Source organism: Artibeus jamaicensis, unplaced genomic scaffold (genome assembly GCF_021234435.1).
Source record: "Artibeus jamaicensis isolate MK-2021 breed Jamaican fruit bat unplaced genomic scaffold, CSHL_Jam_final scaffold_369, whole genome shotgun sequence".
In the NCBI taxonomy this organism is placed as follows: domain Eukaryota; kingdom Metazoa; phylum Chordata; class Mammalia; order Chiroptera; family Phyllostomidae; genus Artibeus; species Artibeus jamaicensis.
Genome location: NW_026522042.1, coordinates 39,016,220 through 39,043,710, shown reverse-complemented (window position 1 = coordinate 39,043,710; position 27,491 = coordinate 39,016,220). Strand labels below are relative to the sequence as shown.

The 27,491-nt window shown below is 37.4% G+C and overlaps 1 protein-coding gene across 4 annotated transcripts in view; it reads right to left on the bottom strand.

The window, feature by feature from the left end:
* The window catches only part of RNF180 (ring finger protein 180), a 159,343-nt gene that overhangs the window by 83,953 nt on the left and 47,899 nt on the right, over positions 1 to 27,491 (bottom strand). For 3 of the 4 annotated variants that reach the window (XM_037150814.2, XM_037150815.2, XM_053657432.1), the window contains 3 exons: positions 24,501 to 24,596; positions 21,541 to 22,497; positions 18,683 to 18,718 (listed from right to left, as the gene is read on the bottom strand). In XM_037150814.2, the coding sequence (XP_037006709.2) occupies positions 18,683 to 18,718; positions 21,541 to 22,497; positions 24,501 to 24,596 (1,089 nt within the window). The remainder of the gene's footprint in view (positions 1 to 18,682; positions 18,719 to 21,540; positions 22,498 to 24,500; positions 24,597 to 27,491) is intronic. The other variant, XM_037150816.2, reaches the window with a different exon arrangement.

Here is a 27,491-nt window from a genome sequence, read left to right as displayed (position 1 = left end):
ACTTCCTTAATCTGGTGAAGAAAAAAACCACACAAGTCTAGAAATCTGAGAAAGTCCCAAACAAGTTGGCCCCAAAGAGGCCTACATGGAGACACATCATAATTAAAATGACAAGGCTTAAAGACAAGGAGAAAATCCTAAAAGCCACAAGAGGAAAGCAGGTAGTTCCCTACAATGGTGCATCAATTAGACTGGCATCTGATTACTCAACAGAAACATTTCAGGCCAGAAGGGAGTGGCATGAAATACTGAAGGTGATGGAAAGCAAGGACCTACAACCAAGGCTACTTTACCCAGCAAGACTATCATTTAAAATCTAAGGAGAAATAAAGAGCTTCTCAAACAAGAAAAAGCTAAAGGACTTTGTTAACACCAAACCACTACTGCAACAAATGTTAAAGGGCTTTCTTTAAGAAGAAAAGAGAATTAAAAAAAAAAAGACACAGAGGAAAACAGTCTAACAATAAAATGGTACTAAATACATATCTATCGATAATCATCTTAAACATAAATGGCTTAAAGGCTTAGGGTAGCTGAATGAATAAGATAACAAGATCCATACATATGCTGCCTCCAAAAGAGCCATCTCAGATCAAAAGACACACACAGACTAAAGGTAAAGAAAGGGCTGGAAAAATATATTTCATGAAAATGGGAAAAAAAGCTGGAGTAGCAATACTTATATCCAACAAAATACTTTAAAACCAAGGCTATAGTCAGAGACAAAGAAGGACTCTACATAATGATAAAGGGAATGATCCAACAAGAGGATATAAACCTAGGAAACATTTACATTCACAAAGATTTAGGTGCAGAAGCACCTAAATATGTGAAGCAAATCTTGATGGACATAAGGGAGAGATCGATGTAAATATAGTCATACTTGGGGATTTTAACATCCATTGACTTCAATGGACAGACCTTCCAGACAGAAAATCAAAAAGGAGACAGTGGCCTTAAATAACACATTATATCAAGTGGATTTAATTGATATCTTCAGAGCATTTCATCCCAAAGCAGCAGAATACACATGTTTTTTAAGTGCACATGGAATATTTTCTAGAATCCACCACATTTTGGGATCTAAAACAATTCTCAATAAATTATTATTAAGAAGACTGAAATTATATCAAGCATCTTCTCTGACCACAATGCTATGAAACTAGAGATCAATCACAAGAACAACACTGAAAAACACACATAGAAGCAAAATAACATGTTATTAAACAATGAATGGGGCAACAATGAGATCAAGGGAGAAATCAAAAGATACCTTAAACAAATGAAAATGAGGTCACAACAATCCAAAATCTGTGGGCCACTGGAAAAGCAATGATAACAAAGAAATTCAGAGCATTACAAGACTATCTAGAAAAACAAGAAAAAGTTCAAGTAAACAATCTAACTTCACACTTAAAGGAGCTTGATAAAGAACCACAAACAAAGCCCAAAGTAAGTAGAAGGAAGGAAATGATAAAGATCAGAGCACAAATAAAAGAAATAGAGAAGTAAAAAGCAGTACAAAAGATCAATGAATCCAAGAGGTGGTTCTTTGAAAAGATAAACAAGACCAACACATCTTTAGCCAGACTCATGAAGAAGGAACAGAGAGGACTCCAATAAATAAAATCAGAAATGAAAGAGGAGAAATAACTGACACCAAAAATAAATGCGAGATTGTATGAAAATATTATTAATATGTTTATATGCCAACAAACTGGGCAACCTGGATGAAATGGATAAATTCCTAGAAACATAGAATCTTCCAAAATGAAATCAAGAAGAATCAGAGAATCTGGATAGACAGGGAACACCTAGTGAAATTGAAGAAGTAATCACGAAACTCCTAAAAAACAAAAGCTCTGGACCTTCAAAGCTGAAATTTACCAAACATTTTGAGAAGAACTAACATCTCTCCTTCTCAAACTATTTCATAAAATTCAAAAGGAGGGAAGCCTGCCAAACTCATTTTATAAGGTCAGCATTATCCCAATTCTGAAACTAGTTAAGACACTATAGAGGAAGAAAATTATAGGCGATGAACATAAATGCTAAAATCCTCAACTAAATATTAGCAAACTGAATACAGCAGTTCATCAAAAAGATCATACACCATGACCAAGTGGGATTTATTCCGGGAATGCAAAGTTGGAAAAATATTTGCAAATCAGTAAATGTGGTTTACTACATAAACAAAATGAAGGATAAAAACCACATAAACTTAACAATAGATGCAGATCAAGCAGTTGATAAAATCCAACACCCATTTATGATAAAAACCCTCAGCAAAATGGGATTAGAGGGAACATACTTAAACATAATAAAGGTCATATATGACAAACCCACTTCCAGCATCATTTTCAATGGCTAAAAACTAGTGTTCCACTTAAGATCAGGAGCAAAACAGGGATGTCCACTTTCACCTCTCTGATTCAACTTCTAATGCAAAGTGTGAATGAGAAGAATCTTATCTACCTCTGTAATACACAATAATTCTGTAAAAAGAGAAAGAAGTAGAATTAGAAAGGTACATGGGCAGAAGCAAAGGGAAATCATAAGGACATAAGTCTTTCCATAGGACAGTGATGATGCTGTGTATAACTTCTCAGATGCACCAGCATTCAGAAAGGTAAGTACCTGTAAGATGTCAAAGGGTGGCAGCTTCCCCTGCCCCTCCTTACTGCTCAGGGTGATTTCATGGAAGGAAAATGATGCATGCAGTGTATCACCCCAAAGGCTGTAATCCTCAGATATGTCCTCTTCTCTTCTATGCTTTGGGGCCCTTGTGAAGGGGAAGCCATTATATTCTCAATATTACTGCCTAATAGAAATGAAACTTTTGGCATGCAGTATGGCTAGTCAAGCAATGCATACAAAGACTTTTTTGACTTCTCAAGTACGTAACCTTACATCATTTTACTCTCCTCTGCCAGTAGCATCACACTCTACTCTGTAGCATATGATTTGCCATTGATTTTATCCTGAATTTAGGGGATATGCCTATTTCCAGAAAACTGCATGTGCCACCTGAAGGTGAAAACCAGAATAGGTGCAGTATCTATATAAATAGCTCCTTCAGAATAATTATTCTGAAGCATTATCCCAGACAGCTGTTTTAGTCCAACAAATATAATAAATACCCCTTGAAAGGCAGCTTAGCATAGCAAAAGCTCTGGCAGAGTGTTAGCTGATCTCAGCAAGAGAAAGCCATACTATGATTTGTAAACTCTTTTCCACAAAGCACAGCTCATTTTTTAAAAAATCTCTCAAGAGACTAAAAATATGCCATTCCCTATTCTACCCCAGTACATGAAATACTTTGATGGAGAGAAATGATTTCAATGGCTTTGCTATGAGAGAAAATGTGGTGCCCTCTGGTGTTGGAAAACAGGACGACTCACGTCGCCCTCATGCACCGGCACTCCCCGGAGTTTCTTAAAGAGCATGGAATTTTAGAGCTGAAGAGCACACCCCAGTGCAGCACAAATATGTATTTTCTCACTGGAAAGTTTTGCTCATGGACGATTAAATATTCAATTTTATTTTGATGGAATATTAGAAAAGCATATGAAAATATGTAAAAAAAATGAAGCCTCTTGGGTTACAGAATAACTGCCTATGTTATCTGTTGATGTCTGCAGCTTTTTACCCAGGAGAATAAAGGTGAATGATTGAAGATTTTGTAGCAAAAATACTGAGTGAAAGGGAATGACATTATAGCATAGTATGATTTACAGCTGATTTTCAATGAATAACAAAATATTGGAACATACAAAAATGGAGTAAAACAGAAGATGACAGCTGTGATAACACAACCCACTGCACAAACTAAAACACAACCCATAGAGTTGGAGTCCCCTATGCAGTACCTCAGATCATATTTTCCCTCTCCCCACAGGTTTTTTACTCAACTGATTTGTAAATGTATTTTCTTTCAGTTTTCTATACTTCCTCTAACATTGTCATATTGCTTCTAAAATTAAACCATAAACTATTACTTTGTAAAAGAAAGCCCAAGTGACAGCAGTTATAATTGGTCATACAGAGCCAGGGAGGGGAGTCCAGCTATTCCCTCCCCAGTGTGGTGGCACCTGGAAGCTGATATTGTGAGGTTCCCAGGTGTGAGACGAATATGCAAGAATAACATTTCAGCATCAGAGAAGTTTTCAGGAGGTTTGAACAGGACATGGGGGCACTGCCAACTAGTAACCCTGCTTTTAAAAATACCTAAGGGCAGAAATGGGGCAGTGAGGGAGACAACAGGTGGGCAGTGAACATCTTGGTTGATGCGCTAAATGAAGCCAAATGTGTAGGTTTAGAATGTAAATCAGGCACAGTCTTCCCGACACAGCCTAGTTCTGACTGACAAACAGCAAGCACTAAGTTCAGTCCTATGTGATAAGCTCCAAATTTCTGTGTCACGCTGGAGCTGACTAGCTTACTGATAACTCTGTTTTTCCCATCGCCAAACAAGCTGGTTTGACACGAAATTTTGGAAAGCACAGCATGCATCTTGGTGTTCTCCCACTTCCCAGGGCCTTCCCGCCCCCTCTCCGTCCCCCCACGCCTTCCTGTTCTATCCAGCTGCCCAGACCCTGTTGCCATCAGGGCTTCCTCATGTTCCAGTGCATTGACAGCTCAGGAAAATCAGGGAATACAAGTAGAACACCATGTGCTATACCTGCCATACAGTAAAGCTCAAAAACTGTTAACGGCTGCTATCATGACTCTCACTACCAAAATCTCTCCATTCTGTCCCTACCCTTCTCCTTGCTCCAAAACTTTCATTTTCTTAATACCAACCTCAGAAAAGCTACCTAAATACATTTGGACATAAAATATGGATACTCTCTTTTACTACAAGCAAGGGGCTATATTAGGTTGTTAGAAAATGTAAGATCAAAACATCATGTCTTTTCCACCTAGCTCCTTTTTAGCCTGGTTCCTGGGCACAGCTCCCAGTCCTCTGTTATGTCCACCAGAATTCTCTTTGCTCATGGTGATGAATCACTGTCAAGGACTCCATCAGCTCAGCTCTAAAGCACTCAATTTCTTTTTCTTGATCTCTCTTCTTTCCAACAATTCTCAGCCCTGACTACACATTGCAATAACTTGAAAATATATATATTTAATATATAAAAGTGAACATCGTGATGCCTTGTCTAAACCAACCAACACATAATCTGATAGCGTCCAAGCAGGGCATTTTTAAGAGCTCCTGAGAGGATTTCAACTCGCAGCCAGGCAGGGTAAAGAACCACTGTTAGCCGCTACCCTTAGGTCCTTTACCACGCCTGAAGCACTGAATACACCGTTTATTTGTTCAATTTATCCACTCAGCAACCATTTACTGAGCTCCTACTGAAGGCCCAGCCTGAGCTGCTCAGGCTGTGTAGCTCTCTAGCAGCTACACAGTATACTCAGAATCAAAATAAATGTCTGACCACCACATCGTAATTCTTCCTCAACGGACCATTTCTCTTCTCTTTTCTGTCATCAATCTTCCAACTTCTGCACAATCTCCCTACCCTCCCTCTCCGAATCAAACTTGCTTCTTTGCGACTGCTCTGGGATTTTTAGTTGCATCTCAAGGTGGTGGTCAAACCAATCCTCAATTAAGTAAACTGTTGGCCAGATCCACTATGATAAGGCAGTTCTGCAGTATAAGAAAGGTTTACTGAGGTTCACAGGTGTCTTCCTCATTCACTCCAATATCCCTGAGGGGAGGGATCATGTTCTATTCATGGTTGTATCCTCCATACTTAGCACAGTTGCTGGAGAACAGTGAACTATCTGATGTGCACCAGTTAAATGAAGAAAAGGATGAGTAATAAAGGTATATGATACTAAAATGTTCTCTGAATCACCAAGGAACAATACGTGAGGGGAAAATAACAAACCCATTTTTTGAGAAGCTGCAGCATAAGAACGGTTAAAAACATGAATGCTGGGCCCTGGCAGGTAGCTCAGTGGTGTGGAGCATCGTTCTGATGCACCAAGGTTGCAGGGTCAGAAGCAACCAGGGAATGGTAAGTGGAACAGTAAACTGATGCCCCTGCCTCCCTTCCTCTTTCTCTAAAAAATCAATCTTAAAAAAACCATAGACTTTGGGAACTAGAGCTGCCACGTACTACATGTGTGGGTCTAGGGAAGTTATTTAACCTCTCGGATTCTCAGTTTCTCCATTCGTAAATGGTGATAATAATAGAAATTAGCTCATAAAATACTGTGGAATTAAATGAAGTAGACAACTCAGAGAAATCCACAGCATATAGTAAGATGTGGTAGGCAGAAAAATGGCTCCCCAAAGATGTCCATGTCCTCGCTTATGAATATGCTACCTTACATGGCAAAAGGGACGTTGCAGCTGTGATTAAGTTAATAACCTTAAAATGAAAAGATTATCTTGGATTATCTAGGTAGGCTTAATATAATCACAAGGGCCCTTAAATAGGTCAAAGAGAAGATCTAACAAAGAAAGCAGAGGTTGGAATGATTTCATTGCTAAAAAGAGGCCACAAGCTAAAGAATAAGATCAGACCCTAGAAGCTGGAGAAATCGAGGAACAGATTCTACCCTAGACTTCAAAAAGGAATGCAGCCATGCGAACACCTTGATTTTGGCTCCAGAACACCCATTTTATGACTGTGACCTCCAGAACTATACAATGATAAAACTGTGTGGTTTTAAGCTACTGTGTTTGTGATAATGTGTCAGAGTAGCAATAGGAAACTAAAACACAAGGGATATATAAATGTGATAAGTATTATTATCTTCACCTTTGCTGTTTCAAAACACCCCTCAGTTCACATCAAGTGATAAGTCATGTTAATAGTATACATCTGTGATATGGTGTGTAATGTGATGGAAATGGCATTTTACCTCTGTGATCTTCCCCCAAAACATATAAATAAAAGAGTTAATATAGTTGGCTTGTCAAAGGGAAACTAAGTAAAATAATTCTATTTACAACTGCATCAAAAACAATAAAATACCGCCCTGGCTGGTGTAGCTCAGTGGATTGAGCGCAGGCCTGCGAACCAGAGGATCGCAGTTCTACTCCCAGCCAGGGCACATGCCTGGGTTGCAGGCCAGTTCCCAGCAGGGGATGCAATAGAGGCAACCATACATTGATGTTTCTCTCCCTCTCTCCTTCCCCTCTTAAGATAAATGAATAAATAGATATTTAAAAAAAACAATAAAATACCTAGGAATAAACTTACCCCAAGGGGTAAAAGATCTGTACTTGAAAAACTGTAAGACACTAAAGAAAAATACTGAATACAAATACAAATAAATGGAAGCATATACTGTATTCATGGATAGGAAGAATAAATGTTATTAAAATGTCTATACTACGCAAAGCAATCTATAGACTTAATGAAATTCCTAGCAAAATACCAATGGAGTTTTTTGTAGAACTAGAATAGTCCAAAACTTATATAAAACTACAAAAAGAGCCCTAATAGCCATAGCAATTTTGAGAAGGATGAGCAGAGTTGGAGTTATCACACTACCTTATATCAAACTATACTACAAGGCTATACCAATGAAAGAGCATGATACTGGCATAAGAACAGATACAGATCAATGGAACAGAATAGAAAGGCAAAAATCAACCCACACCTGTCTGGTCATTTAATATATGACAAAGGAAGCAAGAATATATAATGGGGTAAAGACATACTATTCAATACATAGTGTTGGGAAAACTGGACATATACAAGCAAAAAAAATGACACCAGACCACCTTCTTACACCATATATAAAACTAAACTAAAAATGAATTAAAGACTTAAATGTGAGACTCAAAACCATAAAACACCTAGAAGAAAAACAGGCAGTAAAATCTCTGACATTTTTCTTAGTAATATATTTTCTGATATATCTCCTCAGGCTAGAGAAACAAAATAAAAAACAAAAATTTAAAACAAATGGGATTACATCAAACTAAAAAGTTTCTGCACAGCAAAAGAAATATCAAAAAAACAAAAGGACAATCTAGTAAATGGGAAAACATATTTGCTACTGATATATCCAATAAAGGGTAAATATCCAAAATTTATAAAGAACTCATAAAACTCAACACCAAAAAAAATCCAATTTAAAAATGGGCAGAAGATACAAATAAGTGGAAGCATATACCATGTTCATGAATAGAAAGAATTAACATCATTAACTACCAAAAGCAATCTATATATTGAAAACAGTTCCTATTAAAATAGCAATGGCATATCTCACATAACTAGAACACTAGAACAAATATTCTAAAAACTTAAATGGAACCACAAAAGATTCCTAAAACCCTCAGCAATCTTGAAAAAAAAAAGAACAAAGGTGAGATATCATGCTACCTGATATCAAACTATACTACAAGGCCATAGTAATCAAAATAGCATGGTACTGGCATAAAAACAGACACATAGATCAATGGAACAGAATTGAGAGCTTAGAAATAAATCCATGTCTTTTGGTCAATTAATATTTGACAAAGAAGGCAAGAAAATACAATGGGGTAATGACAGTCTCTCCAGTAAATAGTGTGGGAAAACTGGACAGATCCATGCAAAAAAAAAAAAGAAACTAGACTACCTGTATATACCGTACACAAAAAGTAAACTCAAAATTGACTAAAGTCTTAAATGTAAGTCATTTTATTCATCATTGTATCCTTAATACTTAGCACAGTTGCTGGAGACCATAAAAATCCTAGAAGAAAACACAGTAAAATCTCAGACATTTCTCATAGCAATATTTTTTCTGAGGAGCTATTCCTTGGGCAAACAAAAAAATAAATAAATGAGACCACATCAAGCTAAAAAGCTTTTGTACAACAAAGGAAACCATCAACAAAATGAATAGATAACCCACGGAATGGAAGATCATATTTGCCACTGATACATCTGATAAGAGGTTGATTTCCAAAATACATAAAGAACTTCTACAACTCAACACCAAAAACACCCAAACAATCCCATTAAAAAATGGGCAAGGGACCTGATTAAACACTTCTCCAAAGAGGACATAAGATGGCCAACAGATGTATGGATGTGGAGAAAAGAGAACTCTAGTGCATTATTGGTGGAAACGCAGATTAGTGCAGCCATTGTGGAAAAGAGTTTGGAGTTTCCTCAAAAAATTAATAATTGAACTGTCTTATGACATAGTGATTCTACTTCTGGGAATATATCCGAAGGAAACTAAAACACAAATTTGAAAGAATATATGCACCCCAATGTTCACTGCAGCATAATTTACAATAGTTAAGATTTAGAAGCAACCCAAGTGCCCATCAGTAGATGAACAGATAAAAATGTTGTGGTACATTTACACGATGGAATACTACTTGGCTATAAAAAGGGAAATCTTACCTTTTGTGACAGCATGGGTGAACCTAGAGGGTATTGTGCTAAGTGCAATAAGTAAGTCAGAGAATGACAAATATCATTAGATTCCTAACAAGAGAAATCTAATGTACAATACAAACTAATAAACAAAATAGAAACAGACTTATAGATACACAGAACAGATTGACAGCTGTCAGAGGGGAGGGGCCTGGAGGTCTGGGTTAAAAAGGTGAAGGGATTAAGCAAAAAAAAAATCCTCACAAGCACAGACAACAGTATGGTGATTGCCAGAGGGAAAGGTGGGTGGAGACAGGTGGAAGAGGGCAAAGGGGGAAAAATGGGAGCAGAAAAAGACTTGACAGTGGGTGGTGAGTGCATGATGCAGTGTGCAGATGATGTGTTATACAGCAGTACACTTGAAACCTGTGTGGTTTTATTAATCACTGTCACCCCAATAAATTAAAGTTTTTAAAAATGGGCAGAGTACCCGAATATGCATTTCTGCAAAGAGAACATACAGATGGCCAAAGGACATATGAAAAGACTCTGAATGTCACAAATCATCAGATAAATGCAAATTAAAACCAGAATAAGATAGATACATTACACCTGTCAGAATAGCTATCATCAATAAATCAACAAATAAGTGTTGCTGAGGATAAGGAAAAAAGGAATGACTGGTAGGAATGAAGACTGGTGCAACCAGTATAACAAATATTATGTAGGTTTTTCAAAATATTAAAATTGGAACTGCTCTATGACCCAGCATTTTCAGTTCTGGGTATATATCTGAAGAAACCCAAAACACAAATTCAAAACAATATGTACACCTCTATGTTCACTGCAGCATTATGTACAACAGCCGAGATCTGGAAGCAGCCCATGTGCCCATTAGACAAGTGGATAAATAAGTTGTGGTAAATATACACAATGGAATACTCATTGGCCATAAAAAGAATGAGATTTTGCCATTTGTGACAGCAAGGATGACCTATAAGGTATTATGCTAAGTGACATAGGTCAGACAGAGGAAGACAAATCCTATATGATTTCATTTATGTGTGGAGTCTAAAGAGCAAAATAAATGACAAACAAAATAGAAACAGACTCACAGATACAGAGAATAGACTTCTGGTTGCCAGAGGGGAGGGAGTATGGTTGGCTAAGTAAAAAGGTGAAGGAATTGAGAAGTACTGACTAAAATTTACAAAACAGTCCCAGGGATGTAAAGTACAGTTCAAGAAATACAATCAATTGTATCATAATAATTTTGTGCTGTACAAAGTGGGTACTTGAAATATTAGGGGCATCACTTTATAAAGCATATGACTGTCTTGCCACTATGCTGCACACCTGAAATTAATACAAAAAATATTGACTGAAAGCTGTAATTGAAAATTAGGCTAAAATAAAATAGATAGTAGGCCTGTCTGCACTTACCAGGTTGGCCCTAAGCTGGCATCTTACAACTTGAATTTCTATAGGGTTCCCATCATCCTAATATTAGTGGCTCAGTGTGCCTAAAATGTCTGCACAATGTGGTTTATGTTGAATATCTGCCTTTCTTCTGGAGTTTGGAAATTTGGTATGTGCCAGACAGAAGTATCTAATGATCAGCCCCCAAGAAAAACCCTGGGCACGGAGTCTATGATGAGTCTCCCTGGCATACAGCACTGCACGTGTGTTATCACAACTCACTGCTGGAGGAATTGAGTCCATTCTATGTAACTCGATGGGAAGGGACTCTGGGAAGCTTGCACTTCTTTCAGACCTTGCCCATCCACTTTTTCCCTATGCAGATGTTGGCTTTTATACTTAAACTAATAAAGCAGAGCTGTGAGCATGACTAGAGGCTGAGTCCTGTGAGACCTCTCAGTGAACCACTGAATGTGGGGTGGTTGTGGAGACCCATGACACAGCCCCAACCCCAGTCTAATAAAAACCATCAGACAGCCTCATCTGAGGGACATTACATGAAATATTTAACCTGTATTCTTCAAAACTGTCAAGGTCATCAAAAACAGGGAAAGCCTGAGAAACTGCCAAAGCCAAGAGGATCCTAATGAAAGGTGACAACTAAATGCAAGGTACTATGGCTCCCTTGATGGGATCCTGGAACAGAAAGAACATCAGGTGAAAGCTAAGAAAATATGAACAAAGTATGAGCTTTGTAATGTGTCAATATTGGTTCATTAACTGTAACAAATGTACGGTTCTAATGTAAGGTAGGGGATTCTGGTTATGGACTAATGTAACTCTCTGCAATGGCTTTACAACTTTTCTATAAATCTAAAACTATCCTAAAATTTTTAAAAAACCTTTTACTTAAAAAATTTCTGATCATACACCTATTGTTTACAGAGTAGTCTGCTAATCATTAGAAAATTCATATGTATACAATTGCTTAAGGTAAAGACATTATTAATTTCATGTAATTTTGCTCCAGTTATTAATTTATCTACATTTGAAATCAATCTGAAATGATAGGAAAATAAAATTAATACATTTAGTTATATTTATTTAAATTGGCTGAATATTTATATTTTATTAATATATTACTGGATGGTAACTTCCTGGAAGGTAAAAGCAAATTAGAAATATCAACCTTGAATAAATCTTGTTCAAGAATGAACAAGACTTAAATATTTTTGCGTTAATAAAATAAAGAAAGTGACATGCTTAATAATTAGGCACAAAGTAGAGAAACAATGATCTGTCTCTGTATGACTGAACGTCATAATGTTCTGTCAATCAATTGTCTTTTAATTATATTTTATTGATTATGCTATTACAGTTGTCCTGCTTTTTGCCCCTTTCCCCCCTCCCCCAAGCAATCCCTACCCCCTCAGGCAATGCCCCCACCATTGTTCACCTTCATGGGTTATGCATATAAGTTCTTTGGCTGCTCTATTTCTTATGTTGTAGTTTACTTACTCATGGCTATTCTGTAACTACCTCTTTGTACTTCATAATCCCCTCCTCCTTCCCATCTGGCACCTTCCAGTAACTAACTCCTTTTCTCTTGCTTTTAAGAGTCTCTCTTTATCTTTAACCTTTGGCCTTTTAATAATGGTATGTCTTGGAGTGGGCCTCTTTGCATTCATCATAATCGGACTCTGAGCTTCCTGGCGTTGCATGTCTATTTCCTTCACCAAATTAGTCAAGTTTTCTTTCACTATTGTTTCAGGTAGATTTCCAATTTCTTGCTCTTTCTCTTTTCCTTCTGGTTCCCCTATGTGGTGAATGTTGGACCTCTTAAAGTTGTCCCAGAGGCTGTTTATACTATTCTCATTGTTTTGGATTCTTTTTTCTTGTTATTCTGGTTGTTTTTTTGATTCCTTATATTCCAAATCATTGATTTGATTCTCAGCTTCACCCATTCTACTATTGTTTCCCTGTAAATGGTTCTTTATTTCAATCAGTGTATCCTTTGTTTCTGACTGGGTCTTTTTTATGCTGCTGAGGTCCTCAGTAAGTTCTTTGAGTATCCTTATAACCAGTGTTTTGAACTCCACATCTGATAGACTGCTTATCTCCATTTCATTTAACTCTTTCTGAAGTTTTGATCTATTTTTTCATTTGGGCCATGTTTCTTTCCCTCCTCATTTTGGCAGCCTCCCTGTGCTTGTTTCTATGTATTAGGTAGAGCTGCTTTGACTCTGTGTCTTGGTAGTGTGGCCGAATGTAGCAGGTGTCCTGTAGGGTCCAGTGACACAGCCTCCCCTGTCACCCATGCTGGGTACTCAAGGTGAGCCCTTTGTGTGGGCTGAATACACCCTCCTCTTGTAGTTGAGTCTTGGTTGCTGTTGTCAGGTCAGTGGGAAGGATTTACTCAGGCCAGTCAGCTGCAAGGACTGACTGTGACCCCTGACCACCCACCTCCACTTACCAGGGACAATCAGCTATGCAGGGGCAGGGCGGTGATGCTCCCACATGGTCTGTAGTTGTCCACTGGGTGTGCTGTCCCTGGAGTTTCCTGGGTGGTGCAGGTCAAGATCAGACTCCACATGTGTTTTGCCTGAGTCACCCTGCCTTAGCTGTAAAGCAATCTCAGATGGCCGCTACCTGTGCTGGGCTTGGAGATTCCCAGGTAAAGCCAGGCTGTGACTCTAATCTGGATGCTGCTGGGACTCACTGAAGCCAGCTGTTGCTTGCTTGATAGGATTTAGGTGCCAAGACCAGCCATTCTTATGGAAAAGCAGCCTGAGTGGGCCTGTAAATTGAGCAGGACAGAGCCTTTGGAGATCTCCAAGGTGGGTCACACAATGTTAGTCAGGTTGATGGAGTCTCAGATGTGGCACCAGCCTACCAGCTCTGTCGGGGGAGGGCTCAGCAAAAGGGAAATGGCCTCTGCTCACCCCCATGCCAGCCACTTCAGTTTCCCTGTATGTCACTGGTGCCCTTCAAGCTGCCACCTCGGTGCTGGAGCTCAGAGGGAGTGAGTTTGAGTAAATGAGTCTGTGTGCAGGTTCCCCAAGAAGAAATACTGAGGGCTCCAGCAGCCTCCTCCATCAATTCAATCCCTGCTGGTTTTTACAGCCAGAAGTTGTGGGGACTTATCTTCCTGGCACTGGAATCCTGGGCTGGGGAACCTGGTGTGGGTCTGGGACTCCTCACTCCTGAGATATCCCTCCCGAATTTTTATCCATCTGGGTGTGGATAAAATGCCAGCCCATTAGGCATCTGTGCCCCTCCTACCAGTCTGGATGGATGTGGTATCTTCAAATGTGTAGTTGTCAGACTTCCATTCAGCTCGACTTCTGAGGTCCCCAAGTGATGATTGTTCTATATTTCAGTTGTAATTTTGATGTGGTTGTGTGAAGAGGCAAGCCATTTTTGCTTATGTTGCCATCTTGATTAGAAGCCCTCTTGTCTTATTTTCTAAAAGAACATATTATAATTCTGTTTCTGTGTTTAATAAAATCAGTAAAAATCTGTATTCTAATTAAACTGGTATATTTTCATTATTGAGGCTTTTCATTTCAATAAATCATTAATTTTATGCTTGATGAAGAGAATAAATAGGGAATAATTTCTCAATATGTGGATAACTATTACAATTCAGAAGTACAAAGCCTTCTTTTATTTTTGATTTAATCTTTATTATATTTTTTCCATTACCATTTAGTCCCCTTATATCGCCCTCCCCACCCCAGCAATCACCACACTGCTGTCCATGTCCATGAGCCCTTTTTCCTTTACAAAGTCCTTTTAAAAAGATAACCAAATATATATTTGGAATGTGATTTGTGTGTGATCTGAACATGATGAATCCAGTGATAAAAGGTTAAATGGACTATTAAAATTTGTGAAAAATTGAAAATGATCCCTATGTACAAATCCACGAAAATGAAATTTTAGTGCCTTTGTGGAAAATATATATCTTTTCTAGATAAGCCTGAATAAACAGGTCTTTGATATAATTTATTGGCCTCTATTCAATACAGTACCTAAATCATTCCCTTGTAATAATACGAGTAGTCTTACCTCATTTAGTTTACTGAAAACAATGTAATAAAATTGTAGATTGCTTAGTGATTTATTACAAAGCATGATATTTGGTCAATTATTTTATATTCTCGTGCACATCACTCCACAAAACACAAGGTAAACTTCTCTCATTTCACAATAGCTTCTCTTGGGCTTTAAGGAGACATTTTCTTTTACTCATATTAAATAGGTTCAATGTTAAGAAATGCAAACATAGTAGAATAAAATGTTTAAATAAAATCATTTAAAATATTATGCACTCTACTAGTGGCAGCTTTAATTTCTTTTAATTCCGAGGAGAAAATATTTTGTCCCAAGATGGATTTTTTATATTAATTTCTTCAAAATACTGATATTTTGGCTTTTTAAATGATTATACTGACTACCTAGACAAACTATATAGGCCAAAGAAAATCTCAAAGAAAATCAGAAAACAGTTTAAACTAAATTAAAATAAAAATACAATATAAAAGTAAAATGATGTAGCTAGTGTAGTCATATTAGATGCTTAGATGACAAAAAAGAAATTTCTAATTGAAAACATAAATTTCTACAATAAAAATTCTTATAAGAGAAAAAAAGTAAGCAGAAGAAAGATCAGAGAAGAAACCAATGACTCTAAAAACAGAAAACACTAGGAAAAGTAATTGAAACTCAAAGCTCGTTATATGGAAGAGTCAATAAAATCAATAAACCCATAGCAGTGGTCCCCAACCTTTTTGGCACCAGGTGCCAGTACCATGGAAGACAATTTTTCCATGGCTGGCAGGTGGGAGGAAGAAGGAGGTGCTGAGGAGGGTGGAGCTCAGGCAGCAATGCCAGTGACGGGGAGCAGGACGAAGCTTCTCACCTCCTGCTGTGTGGCCTGTTTCCTAACAGGCCTTGGACTAATACTGATAGTGGCCCATGGCTTGGGGTTGGGGACCCCTGACCTATAGCAAAGTAAAAAGGAGAGAGAGAGAGAGAAGATGCTAACTGCCATTATCAGGATTGAAAATGGGATGCCATTATAGACCCAACAGATATTAACAATATAATAAAGGAGTATTATAAATAATACTACACATACTACACATAATTTCAAAAACTAATTCACTGAAAATCAACAAACAACCAAAACTTACCCCCTATGAAATATATCACCTGAACTGTCCTATAAATATTTAGTAAATAAAATCTTCAAACTCAGATAATCTCACTACCAAATATTAAAAATAACATCAATTCTCCATATTTTAATTTAATTTTAATTATTGTTCAAGTACAGTTTTGTCTTTTACTCCCGTCCTAGCCAACCCCCTCAGTCCTCCCCCCTCCCTTCCATTTCTACCCCCTAGTTTTTGTCCATGTGTCCTTTGTACTTGTTCCTGTAAACCTTTCCCCCTTTTCCCTGAAATTCCTTCCCCTTGCCCCTCTAGTCACTCTCAGCCTGTTCTCTATTTCAGTGTCTTTGGTTACATAATATTTTCTATGAAATAGAAAAGAATATTTCCTCACTCATTTCATAAGGCCAGCACCCTGATATCAAAACCAAAGGTAGAATAAGAATACAGAAATTTTCAGACCAATATCCTGCATGTACAGAGGGGAGAAAAAGAGAAACCCTCAAAAAATACTAGCAAATAGCATTCAGCAATATATAGAAAAAATATAATATAGTAAAGTGATATTTATTGTGGGAATGAAGGACTGACTCCATATTTGAAAAATAAATATTAAAATTGAGAATACAGGATATCAATTGATGCAGAGAAAGCATTTGACAAAATCAACATCCATGCATGATAAAACTTCCAGCTAGCTAGGACTAGAGGGAAACTTCCTTAACCTGATAAAGGACATCTACAAAAAACTTGCAACGAGCAGACTTAACGGTGAAAGACGGAATGCTTCTTCCTAACATCAGGAAAAAGACAAAGGTGTCTGCCCTCTCCACTTCTACTCAAAATTGTACAGGATGTTCTAGCTAATTCACTGGAACACAAAGAAAAAGAAAAATTGATATTGGAAAGAAATGAGTAAGGCTATCTTCATTTGCAGACATGATTGTCAAAGTAGAAAATTCAATGGAATCTACTAAAAAACTAATATTCCTAGTAGGTGATATTACAAAGATTGTAGGATATAGGGTCAACAATAAACAAGCCATTGTATTTCTACATATTATCAATGAACAACTTGAAATTAAAATTTAATAAAACAACACCATTTGCCAACATTATTAAAGTACAAATATTCAGGTATAAATCTGATAAACTGTGCATGGTTTCATAATGCTGAAAACTATAAAATAATGATAAAAGAAATAAAAGAAGACCTACATAAAAAGTGAGACACAGATTAGAAAAATCAACATAGTAAAGCCTTCAGTTCTCTCCAAGTTGATCTATACAGATTTACCATAATTCAACCAAAATCCCAGCAGAAATTTTCATAAATACAAACAGATTCCATACTTTATATGAAAATGCAAAGGAACTAAAATAATTCAAACAATTTTGAAAAAGAACAATAAAGTTGCAGGAATCACAGTACCCTAATTTTATTAATTATTCCAAAGATACAATTTAAAAAAAAAGGGCTACTGGCAAAGGAAGAGATACAAAAATGAACTGAATGGAATAGAGAGTCCAGAAATAGACCCACCCATATATAGTCAGTTGATTTTTGACAAAGCTGCAAAACCATTTCAATCGAGAAAGAACTGTGATTTCAACAAATGGTGCTGGAACAATCAAGCATCTCAGTGCAAAACAATAGGCCAACCTTGATCTAAACCTCACATTTTACTTTTAAAAAATTAACTCAATGCAAGCCACAATTCTCCATGTAAAACTAGAAAACTTTCAGAAGAAAATCTTCATAATCTAGGGTTAGGAGGAGTTCTTAAATGTGACACCAAAAGTATGATCCATTTAAAAAATAAGAAGTTGGACTTCAACACACTAAACCTATTTGCTTTACAGGAAATGAAAATTGTCAAGGAAAATAAAGAGAAGCTATACACTAGAAGGAAAAAATTTACAAATCACATATCAAATACAGAACTTATATCCAAAATATATAAAGAACTTTTACAAGTCAACATGGAGAACACAATCCAATTCAAAAATGACCAGCAGGCTGACAGCTCTGGGTGGCGGGGGTGGGGGGTGGGGTTAGTGGGTAGAGGCACTGGCCCAAAAGGACAAAGGACTTGTTGACACTGACGACAGTGTGGTGAGTGCAGGGGGAGGGGGGAAGGGGGTATGTGGAGGTGTAAGAGGATACAAGGGGGACAAATGTTAATGGAAAAATATAATAAAAAATAAACTGTTAAAAATAAATAAAAAAGAAAAAATGACCAAAAGATTTGAAGACACTTCATTACAGAATATATACAAATGGCCCTGGCTGGTGTAGCAAAGTGGATTGAGTGCAGGACTACGAACCAAAATATCGCAGTTCAATTCCCAGTCAGGGCACATGCCTGGGTTGCAGGCTAGTTCCCAGCAGGGGATGCACAAGAGGCAACCATACACTGATATTTCTCTCCCTCTCTCCTTCCCTTGCCCTCTGCAGATAAATAAATAAAATCTTTTTTTTTTCAAAAAAAGAATATATACAAATGGAAAAATAAGTACATAAAAATGTTCAACATCATTAGGGAAATGCAAATTGAAATCATAATGTGATACCACCATAGTATCTATTGATTGACAAAGTATAAAATATTGAGACCACCAGCAGTTTACAAGGATGCACAGCTAATGAAACTCGCATACATTGCTGCTCTGAATGTAAAATGGAAGAGCCATATTGGAAAACAATTGGACAGTTTCTTATAAAGTTAAATATACACTTACCATACGATTCAGCAATCCCACTCCTGAGTATTTACCCTAGAGAAATGAAAACAGGTTTACACAACAACCTGTACATGGATGTGTATAGCAACTGTTTTCATAATTCCCCAAACCTGGAACAACCCACCTGTCCTTCAACAGCTGAATGAATAAACTGTGGTTCATTCATCCAATGGATGAGCAATAAAAAGAGAACTACAGACATATTCAACAATGTGAATGAATAAAAGAATTATAGATATAGTCAACAATGTAGATGAATCTCATCACAATTGTGCTACATTAAAGAAGCCAGTCTCAAAATGTTATATACAATGTGATTCCAATTTTATACCATTATATTAACATTACCAAAAAGGCAAAGCTAAAGTAAGGGAGAACAGAACAGTGGTTTCAGGGACGGGACAAGGGTGTGATTGTAACAATATAATCAAGGCACGATTACAAAGACACAAGGGAGATTTTGGGGGTGGTGGAACTGTATCCCCATCGTGGTAGCTGTTACAGGAATCTATACGTGGGTTTAAATCATAGAGCCGTGTGCCAAGAAAAGTCCATTTTATTGCACAATACTGAAAAAAAAATCACAACCAAAAAGACTATGCTAAATTATAAAAAGGCTTATTGGCTGAATGTAGCTCAGCCCTATCTTTCCCCCAAGTAGATGCTTAATGAACATCGGCCAATCAAAATCACTGCAACTGGCTGCATTTTCTGCTTCAATATCAAACTCATTTCTATCCCTAAGCCTCAGAAATGTCAATAGCTTTCTGTAAAGTCAGTAACATTTTCTACAGTGATCTCTCCCATGGTAGCATGTCTAATTTGCACAAAACTAAATAACTAAAAATGTCAAATGAAAGTCAGAAATCTAGATTTCCCACACAATTATTTTAAACTTAAAAGAATCATTAATGACAAAAACTTTTTTATATCTTATATGCTTATCTTCCACATTAATAAATGAAAAGAATCTATACTGAGATTACATGAAGGTATGATATACCAAATATTTAAAAAGTGCATGCAGAATTAACTAATCTTTATTAAACATGAGCTCAACAGCTAAACCACTGATTTATTTCAAATATTAACTCTTTCTAGGATTTATCTTTTAGTGTGAATTAGCAAACTGACTATTAAAATTTATTTTTATTCTTTCTGGCTCAAACCGTGATGTGCACTCATCACTCATGGCAGTTTTCCTTTACATTTCCTTTGCTGAGAGATGCCGGGCATCGGTCTGCCTGTAGCTCCTGTGAGACCAGCCACACCTGTCAGGGTCCCCACCGCATCATCCACACACTGACTTGTCACAGGTCTAAGACCCATTTATTGTGGCCAATTAGCTGAGCAGGTTGGTTAAATTACATGCGTGTGAGGGAATAAAAGTAAACTGGGGGAAGAAAACATTAACTTTGGTCTTGCTTTGCTCTGAACTGTGTAAAACAGTGCTCCTATGCTGGAAAATGAGTAATAATATAGGTAAGGTTATCAGAAGTAAGCAATCCAAGGATTAAACACATTTTAAAACTGCAAATATGTCATTGGTGCATACTTACAGTGCGAAGTATAATTTTAATACTTCTCTTAAATTTCTATTTGTTATAGAATTATTTCAGTGCCCTCCATATTGTTTTTAGGGTATTCTTTCTGAATGTTCACTTAACATATGATCATCTCCACTTTACGTAGGTTTAGGTCAAATTTTCAATAAAATTTTTGAATTTTACTGCTTCAATAAAGTAAACTATAAAGTATTTTATAGTGGTGCTAAAATATATTCATTTATACATTCTACAATACATGCTTTGGTGCCACATTACACCATCACTTGCAATTTTTCTTGTTAGTCAATAATTAAAAAATATAACAAACAATTACCTACTGCTACAATTACACCACTCAACTAAAAGATGAAAAATACCTAACCTTATTGAAGCACTCATTGTAGTAACTTTATTTTGTTCAGTCTATGACTAGAAGCATAAACAATAATGAGTTTGCCTAATTGTTTTTAAAACAATGAATTAATATATATATATATATATATATATATGTTGCAGCTTTCTACATTTTGGCTCTGAGAACATTGTTACTATTCAAGATACTGAGTAATTAGGATTATTGTCTGTTATGGAAAATAACATAATAATGGCAACTTGTAAAAATAAAATCTATATAGAAATATACTAATCCTCAAACTTCCACTTTTCATGAGCATCTTGTCCATTGGCTTTAAAGGCTTTCTTTCTTCAGCACATAACATTCATTGCTCAGACCCCTCACACACCCCACCCCTGAGCGTATCATCATGGGTATAGGAGTTTAAACCAATGAGAGGCACGCCCTCTTACAAAACCACAGGAAGGGTCAATTACCCTCTAGATTATTTTCACAGTTTAACACAGTTATACACAATTATGTGGGCAAATGATTAAATCACAGGCTCTGGGAAAATATGCATTTAAGTTCAATGTGATGGAAGTGAATGAATATCACTTAGATTACAGTTACTTAGAAAAACTTGTGTTAACCTAAAATAAAATCCTAACTCAAATAAATTTGAAGTGCTTATGACAATCTAATCTCAGTATCATGCAGATTACTGTTCCTTTAAAATATTAACAGTGTTGGGAAATTCTTTACAAGAGGGTATTTTCTAAACATGTGTGAGCATAGAGACAGACAGCAATTACAATACAGCTGCATGACTATTAAGTTCTTCTGGAGAGAAATGTCATTTCAAAAACTACTGAAACCAACTTTTTATGTAGTGCAGGTATTCAAAGTTAGCTTCTTTCCCCAAGCCTCAACATTTATCATATAAAACTTTTAGCAAATTTTAACAAAATTACCTGCTTCTGCAGCCATCTTTCATGCCTTCGTTGTTTCCTTCTCAGATTCTTCAACTTGCTCCTTTCTCTTTTACTGAGCCTCTGGTTAATGGCACCCAAGGAAAAACTGCCCGAGTGCAGGAAGTCCAGACCAGAGCGGTGCTCCTCCTGGTCCGAGGCCTCCAGTGCGCTCCTGCCCGCCGAAGGCAGGTCCATCAGGAAAGCCAGGCTGCCAGACCCGGCATGGTCGGAGTACACTGCAGAAGCTTCTAGACCGCACTGAAATTCTCCTCTTTGTGTCTGGGTCTCATGGGGAACCACTGAAATTCTTTGCAGCAGCCTATTAGGATCAAAACTTGATGAAATCTGAAAGGAATAGCTATTTTTAGTAGAGTCTAAAGGCAAGTCTGAAAGGTCAACAGGCTGTGTTTCATTTAGCCTGGAATGGGCAGTAGTCTTACTATGTATTTCATACAAAGTAGGTAATAAAGTCAGCTTCTCACTGATGTTCAGATCCAAGCTATGCGATTTTCTATGAAAAGCTCTTCTGGTGCATCTGCCAGGCACAAGCTGGGGAACAAAAAGCTGGTATTTGGGATTGGAGGCTTTGAAGAGCAGTTTTTCCTTCTTCATCTGAAAATATGTAGACCGTGCCTCCAGGCAGAGTGCTTCTGTTAATCTTCCAGAGCCATTATTATTTTGAGCCATGTTTAAAAGCCTGTGATTTCTGTTTTTGAAGGTGCCACCTGTCAGCTGAGCTTCCGTGTCACAACCTGACTGAACTCTAGGATGTGACAAGTATTTCAGCAATGGTCTCATTAGTCGGCCTGCCTGTGCTGGCTGACAGTCGGTCCGGCTCTTGGCGAGATGCACAGCTGTACGCAGGCCACAGGAACATTTTGGAGTGCTGACAAAATTAAAGCCCCCTAAACGGGCCCCACAAAAAGGGCAATTCAGTTTCCCAACTGTCCACTGGGCCTACAGGTAATAAAGGGAAATAAAGACAATGCGTTCATTGTTAATCAAAAAGAATGTGAGCTGTTTTTTTAAGCCAATGACATGAAAGTTTTCTATGCCACAGAAAAGGCTAGCTTTCTGTTTTCTGATTAGTAGACAGACCAGTAAATGGAAACAAGCAAACAGAGATAAGCAGCTCCAAAGTTCTAGAATGATAACATGGTGCTCATCAGGAGCATCTAAACAATACTCCTAAGAATTGTAAAAAAAATCTCTTAAACAATAAGTTGAATATGGATACAGTGTGAACTAATGAAAAGAAAAATACACTACAGAACCAGGAAGCACATCAGTCTACAGAGCTTAATTTGCAAGTAAAATCTCACAGAAAAGTGTCTGTTTTGATACACTACTTGCATACCAAGCACTGTGGGAGGAGACTTGACCCAATCATCAGAATAAAGCTCTTCCTGCCTTTCTACGTGCAGCCAAAAGATACTGTTTACATGTCAGACAGTGCATTTACTCTACGCAGACTGGAAATTAATAATGAGCTGGCTTAAAACGATCTTTTCAACAGAGACAGTGGAACATCTGCAGTGTCCGAATACGTTCCGTAAAGTTCAGGACACTGAAAGCACCCCACTGGCATGTTCCCAGGAAATCGTTACACTGTGAGAAAGGGATGCAAGGAAAATCTATAAATGTTATTGTTTAATAACAAAAAAGGTTAAGCTAGTCAGTGAAGAAACACGACTTTATTTTTCTAAAAATCATATTACTTACAGTTTTCTAAGACTTCAGCATTTTTAATTATGAGAAATAATGTTGCCATACTGTTAACAAGGTGAGTTCTTGCTCTTATAATATTTCATTAAGAATCCTTGAAAGTGTTTTATTTTATTTTTACTGTGCCAATAAGATCCTTAATTATTCAGTTTATTTGATATGCATGTGCATACATTAATAATATATACAGGATATTTCACTCACTCAGTGGATACTGTTCTAGATGCTGGGGATACAGTAATAAACAAAAGATGAAAACCACTGACTTCATGGACGTTATATTCTAGCAGGGGAACCAGGCAATTAACAAGATCAGTAAGCCATATGTGTATGGGGTGAGTGTATATATATGTATACGTGTGTGTAAATAATGTATATATTTATATATGTAATATGTACTTATGCATTTTAAAAGTACTATATATTACTTGTAACTTGTGTATGTGTGCGTATGTATACATTCTAGGTATGCATACAAAGCAGAGAAGGAAGTAAGAAGTGTGAAGAGTGGTAACAGTGGGGAGGGCAGTTGATAGGCAGGTCATGCAATGACTCATTGAGACTAAAGACCTATGGAATGGAGGGAACAGGTGACTATCTGTGGGAGGAGCTTTCAAGCAAGGGGAAATACCAAGTGCAAAGTTTGAGGTAGGAAAGTGAAGCATGGATGGGTGTGGAGAAAATTATGCTAAGTGAATTTAGCCAGTCAGCAAAAGAAAAATACTACATGATCTCACTTTATGTGGAATTTAATGAACACAATAAACCAACAAACTAAATAGTAACAGAAGCTTAGATACATGAAACACACTGACAGCTTCCAGAAAGGGTGAGGGTCGGGAACAGGATGAAAGATGGTGCAGGGCTTAACTGAAGAGCACTTATGAATGGCCATGGATGAGGATGACAATACGGGAATGAACTTGGGGTGGGGTGGGCCGAGGGTGGGGCTGGGTGGAGGTGGGGACAGGGAGAAAAAGTGAAAACAACTGAAACAGCATAAACAATAAAAACTAAAAAATAAATAAAATGAAAAATGTAAAAAGAAAAAAAAGAGTAAAAAGTATCTATCTGAAGCACTCCAATAACAATGAAGAAGCCAGAAAGTGTAATTAATAATTTCATAGCCTTTATTGCCTGTTGAAACAATGCATCCAAGAAAAATAACTCTAAAAGAAGAATAAAAATATTCTACAGGTTGCGTCTTCCTAACTTCACTGACACGAGGAACTTACTTTTTGTATTAGGCAGCTTATCCATTCTGGGAGGGCTTCTATATTCATGTGCCACACATGACAAGTATTTTGATCATAGGCTGAATCATGTCCATCCTGTTGTATCAAAATGCACGATATTAATTTTTACCAGTTCGGAATTTATTTCACAAATTTTATATTTGAATAAAACACAAAAATATAAATTCAATTTTAGCTAGCAAGGAAATATACAATGTTCTCCTCTCCTCACTTTCATCTCCAAAAACAAACCCCAAAGACAGAAAAAAATTATTTTCACAGAATAATACCTGTGAATTTTTAAAAAGCCCTCCATTTCCCTGAGTTCATTAATTATATTTAAAGCTTAGCATTAGGTTACTTAATGAACAAATCCAGCACCCTATTCTTTTTCTTGTGTGTGAGAGAAAAATAGTGCCATTCATGACAACTTTTCCTGCCTTCAAGCTCTGATTCTATCTGGACTCTATTCATGAAAGAATAAAGGACTTTCTATATTCTCTATTGAGGTGCTCAAAAGAAGTGTAAGAGGATGAGGAAGAAGAACAATCAAGGAGGCGGCCAGAAAATCCTTGAGTAAACAACAAAAATTTCAAAACGACACTGAGGGCTTTCTGAGGTAGCTCTGTAGAAATAAGTGTGATTACAGTTGAGACAGTACGGCTTCCCAACAGGTCAGAATGATGCGGGGCAGGCCAGGGTGGAGAAATGTGCCCTTTACTACCTGTGTGACCTTAGGCCAATTGCTTCACTTTTCTGGGTCTCAGATTCTTCACCTGCGAATCACTGGCAGGCAATTACCTATCCCTTCCGAGCCTACAAAATTTCAGTTTATGAAATGACAGAAAAGTGTTGATTGAGAAGAACAAGGAAAGGGCTCTTTTCCCAGGATCAGGTTTCGTAAGCAGCAGCTTCGCAAGTTGCCAATGCACAAGTCCTTTGTTCGGTTTTCCAAGCAGCTGCACTACTGCTAGTTACCATAATCAGGTTAGCAAAATAACAAGCAATATGGAAATTCCTACACATGCCTTATAAGTTTCTACTCACAGTGCCATGAGTGAAAGAGGACTGAATCTCTTTAGGAACTTTCACTGAATAACCTCCTTTAGATTGTGACTTGGAGCCAGGATCACCAGAATTCCTAGGTTTAGTTTAATGTTTCAAGTTGGTCTCTCTGGACCTTACGTCATTGCTCTCTCCCATTAGTAGATCTTAAAATACTCAATGGTGGCCCAGGGTAGACAAAAAGTTTCAGTATGATTTATTTACATATTGGAAAGATCTAAAAGGGCAAAAGGATTTGAACTATTCCTATAATATGAAATCATATTTCACTATTTTATATACTGTACACGAGTGTATTTCAGACATTATAAACAATAATCAGTGCTAAACCAAACTCAAGGTTACAATGGTGAAAGAAAACTTGTTAAAAGGTTTGAAATTCTTCCAATTCTAATGTTTTTAAAATCAACAAAATAGGTTGAAAATATTTCAATGGCAAATAGAAAATCTGTTGGGAAGGGTTTACAGTTGGCCAAAAAAAAGATGTTACAGTTTTATTCATGATGCCTCAACTCCAATTCTGGTTAACAAAATGTACCTTTTCATGTCAACAGTGAGAGAAAGCCAGGCAATAATGAAGAGGGTGTTACTGAACGACAGCAAGGTAAGGAAGAGAATAAAAAATGCTAGGAATAACTTCTAGTTCAGTCATCCTCCTGCTCCCTAATAGATGTCTCCTCACCACAGTGTTGGACAAGCATACAAAAGTTTATTTTATTATACATTCTCTTAAAATGATATAGGGCAAATTCAGGCAGAGAGGGATTTAACTGTTGGTTTCAAAATGGCCAAGTGAGTATATATCCCAGTTTATTCTCCTTATTAAGCCACATACCCTATAAAAGATATTTAAAAAAAAAACAATCAATAGTTAAACTAGAAAATATAAGTGGGGTGATTCCAACGAACCAGAAATTGAGATGAACTTCTGAAAGATGAATGAGGGAAACAACAGCATACTGTATCAAAGTACATAATAGATGAGAACCACACAAAGAATGGTCCATGCCAAACTGGTTGAAACTAGAAGCAAGAAGTGCTCTGGGAAACTATTAGAAGTGGAGTTGAAGTCTGTGTGTCTCTAGCCAAGAGTAGTATTAGGGGCAGAGAGAAACAGGGCAACATCCCAGGCTGGCTGGGAAGGCCTGGAAAAAATGAAAAGCATTTGCAGCAAGTTCAGAAGATGAGCTAGTGAGGACCAGCTTCTCACTGAAAATAGAGCCACGACATATAAAGAGTGCGATGTAGATATGTTAACTGTAACGAGGTCCAGAACTTGGGGTGTCAGGGAATCTAGGATATCCCCCATAGACCTGACTAGAGACACTGAGCAGGGCTAGTGAGAGTTATTTTGCATATTGATGACATCAGGCTAGGTTCATACCCATATGAAAAAAAAAGGTTATTTTGCATATCAATAACAGCAGACTAGTCTTCCAGCCTGAGGGGAGCCAGAAAGATATATACGACTTTTACCCATGAGGTAACTGGGAGGCCACTCCCCTTCCCACTTCTGTGCAAGAGCTTGGAGATGGTTCGCTCCACACCATGGGGCTAGCCTGCCTGGACTAACAATGGCAGCCAAGAAAGGCAGAGAATGTGGGAGTGCTGGCAGATGTAGCTGATTGTAGGAGGAGTTGGAAATGGGAACTCGGAGGAGGTTCCAGGCTGGGATTTAAACTAAAGGTGGGCTGCCATGTGGGGCGAGAGACAGTGGGGGACAATGCAGGGACAATGTGAGACCTATCTACTGAAAACTAAAAAACACTATGCATAGAAATGGAAGAACAGCTCATTTAAAGATGCAAAATGACCTAAAACATCCTGAAATGTTTTGCAAGAGAAGAAAGGTGGAGGGTACACACTACATCATTTCAACAGTGGAACAGAGTCCGAAAATAGACCTGTATATATGGATATATGGTC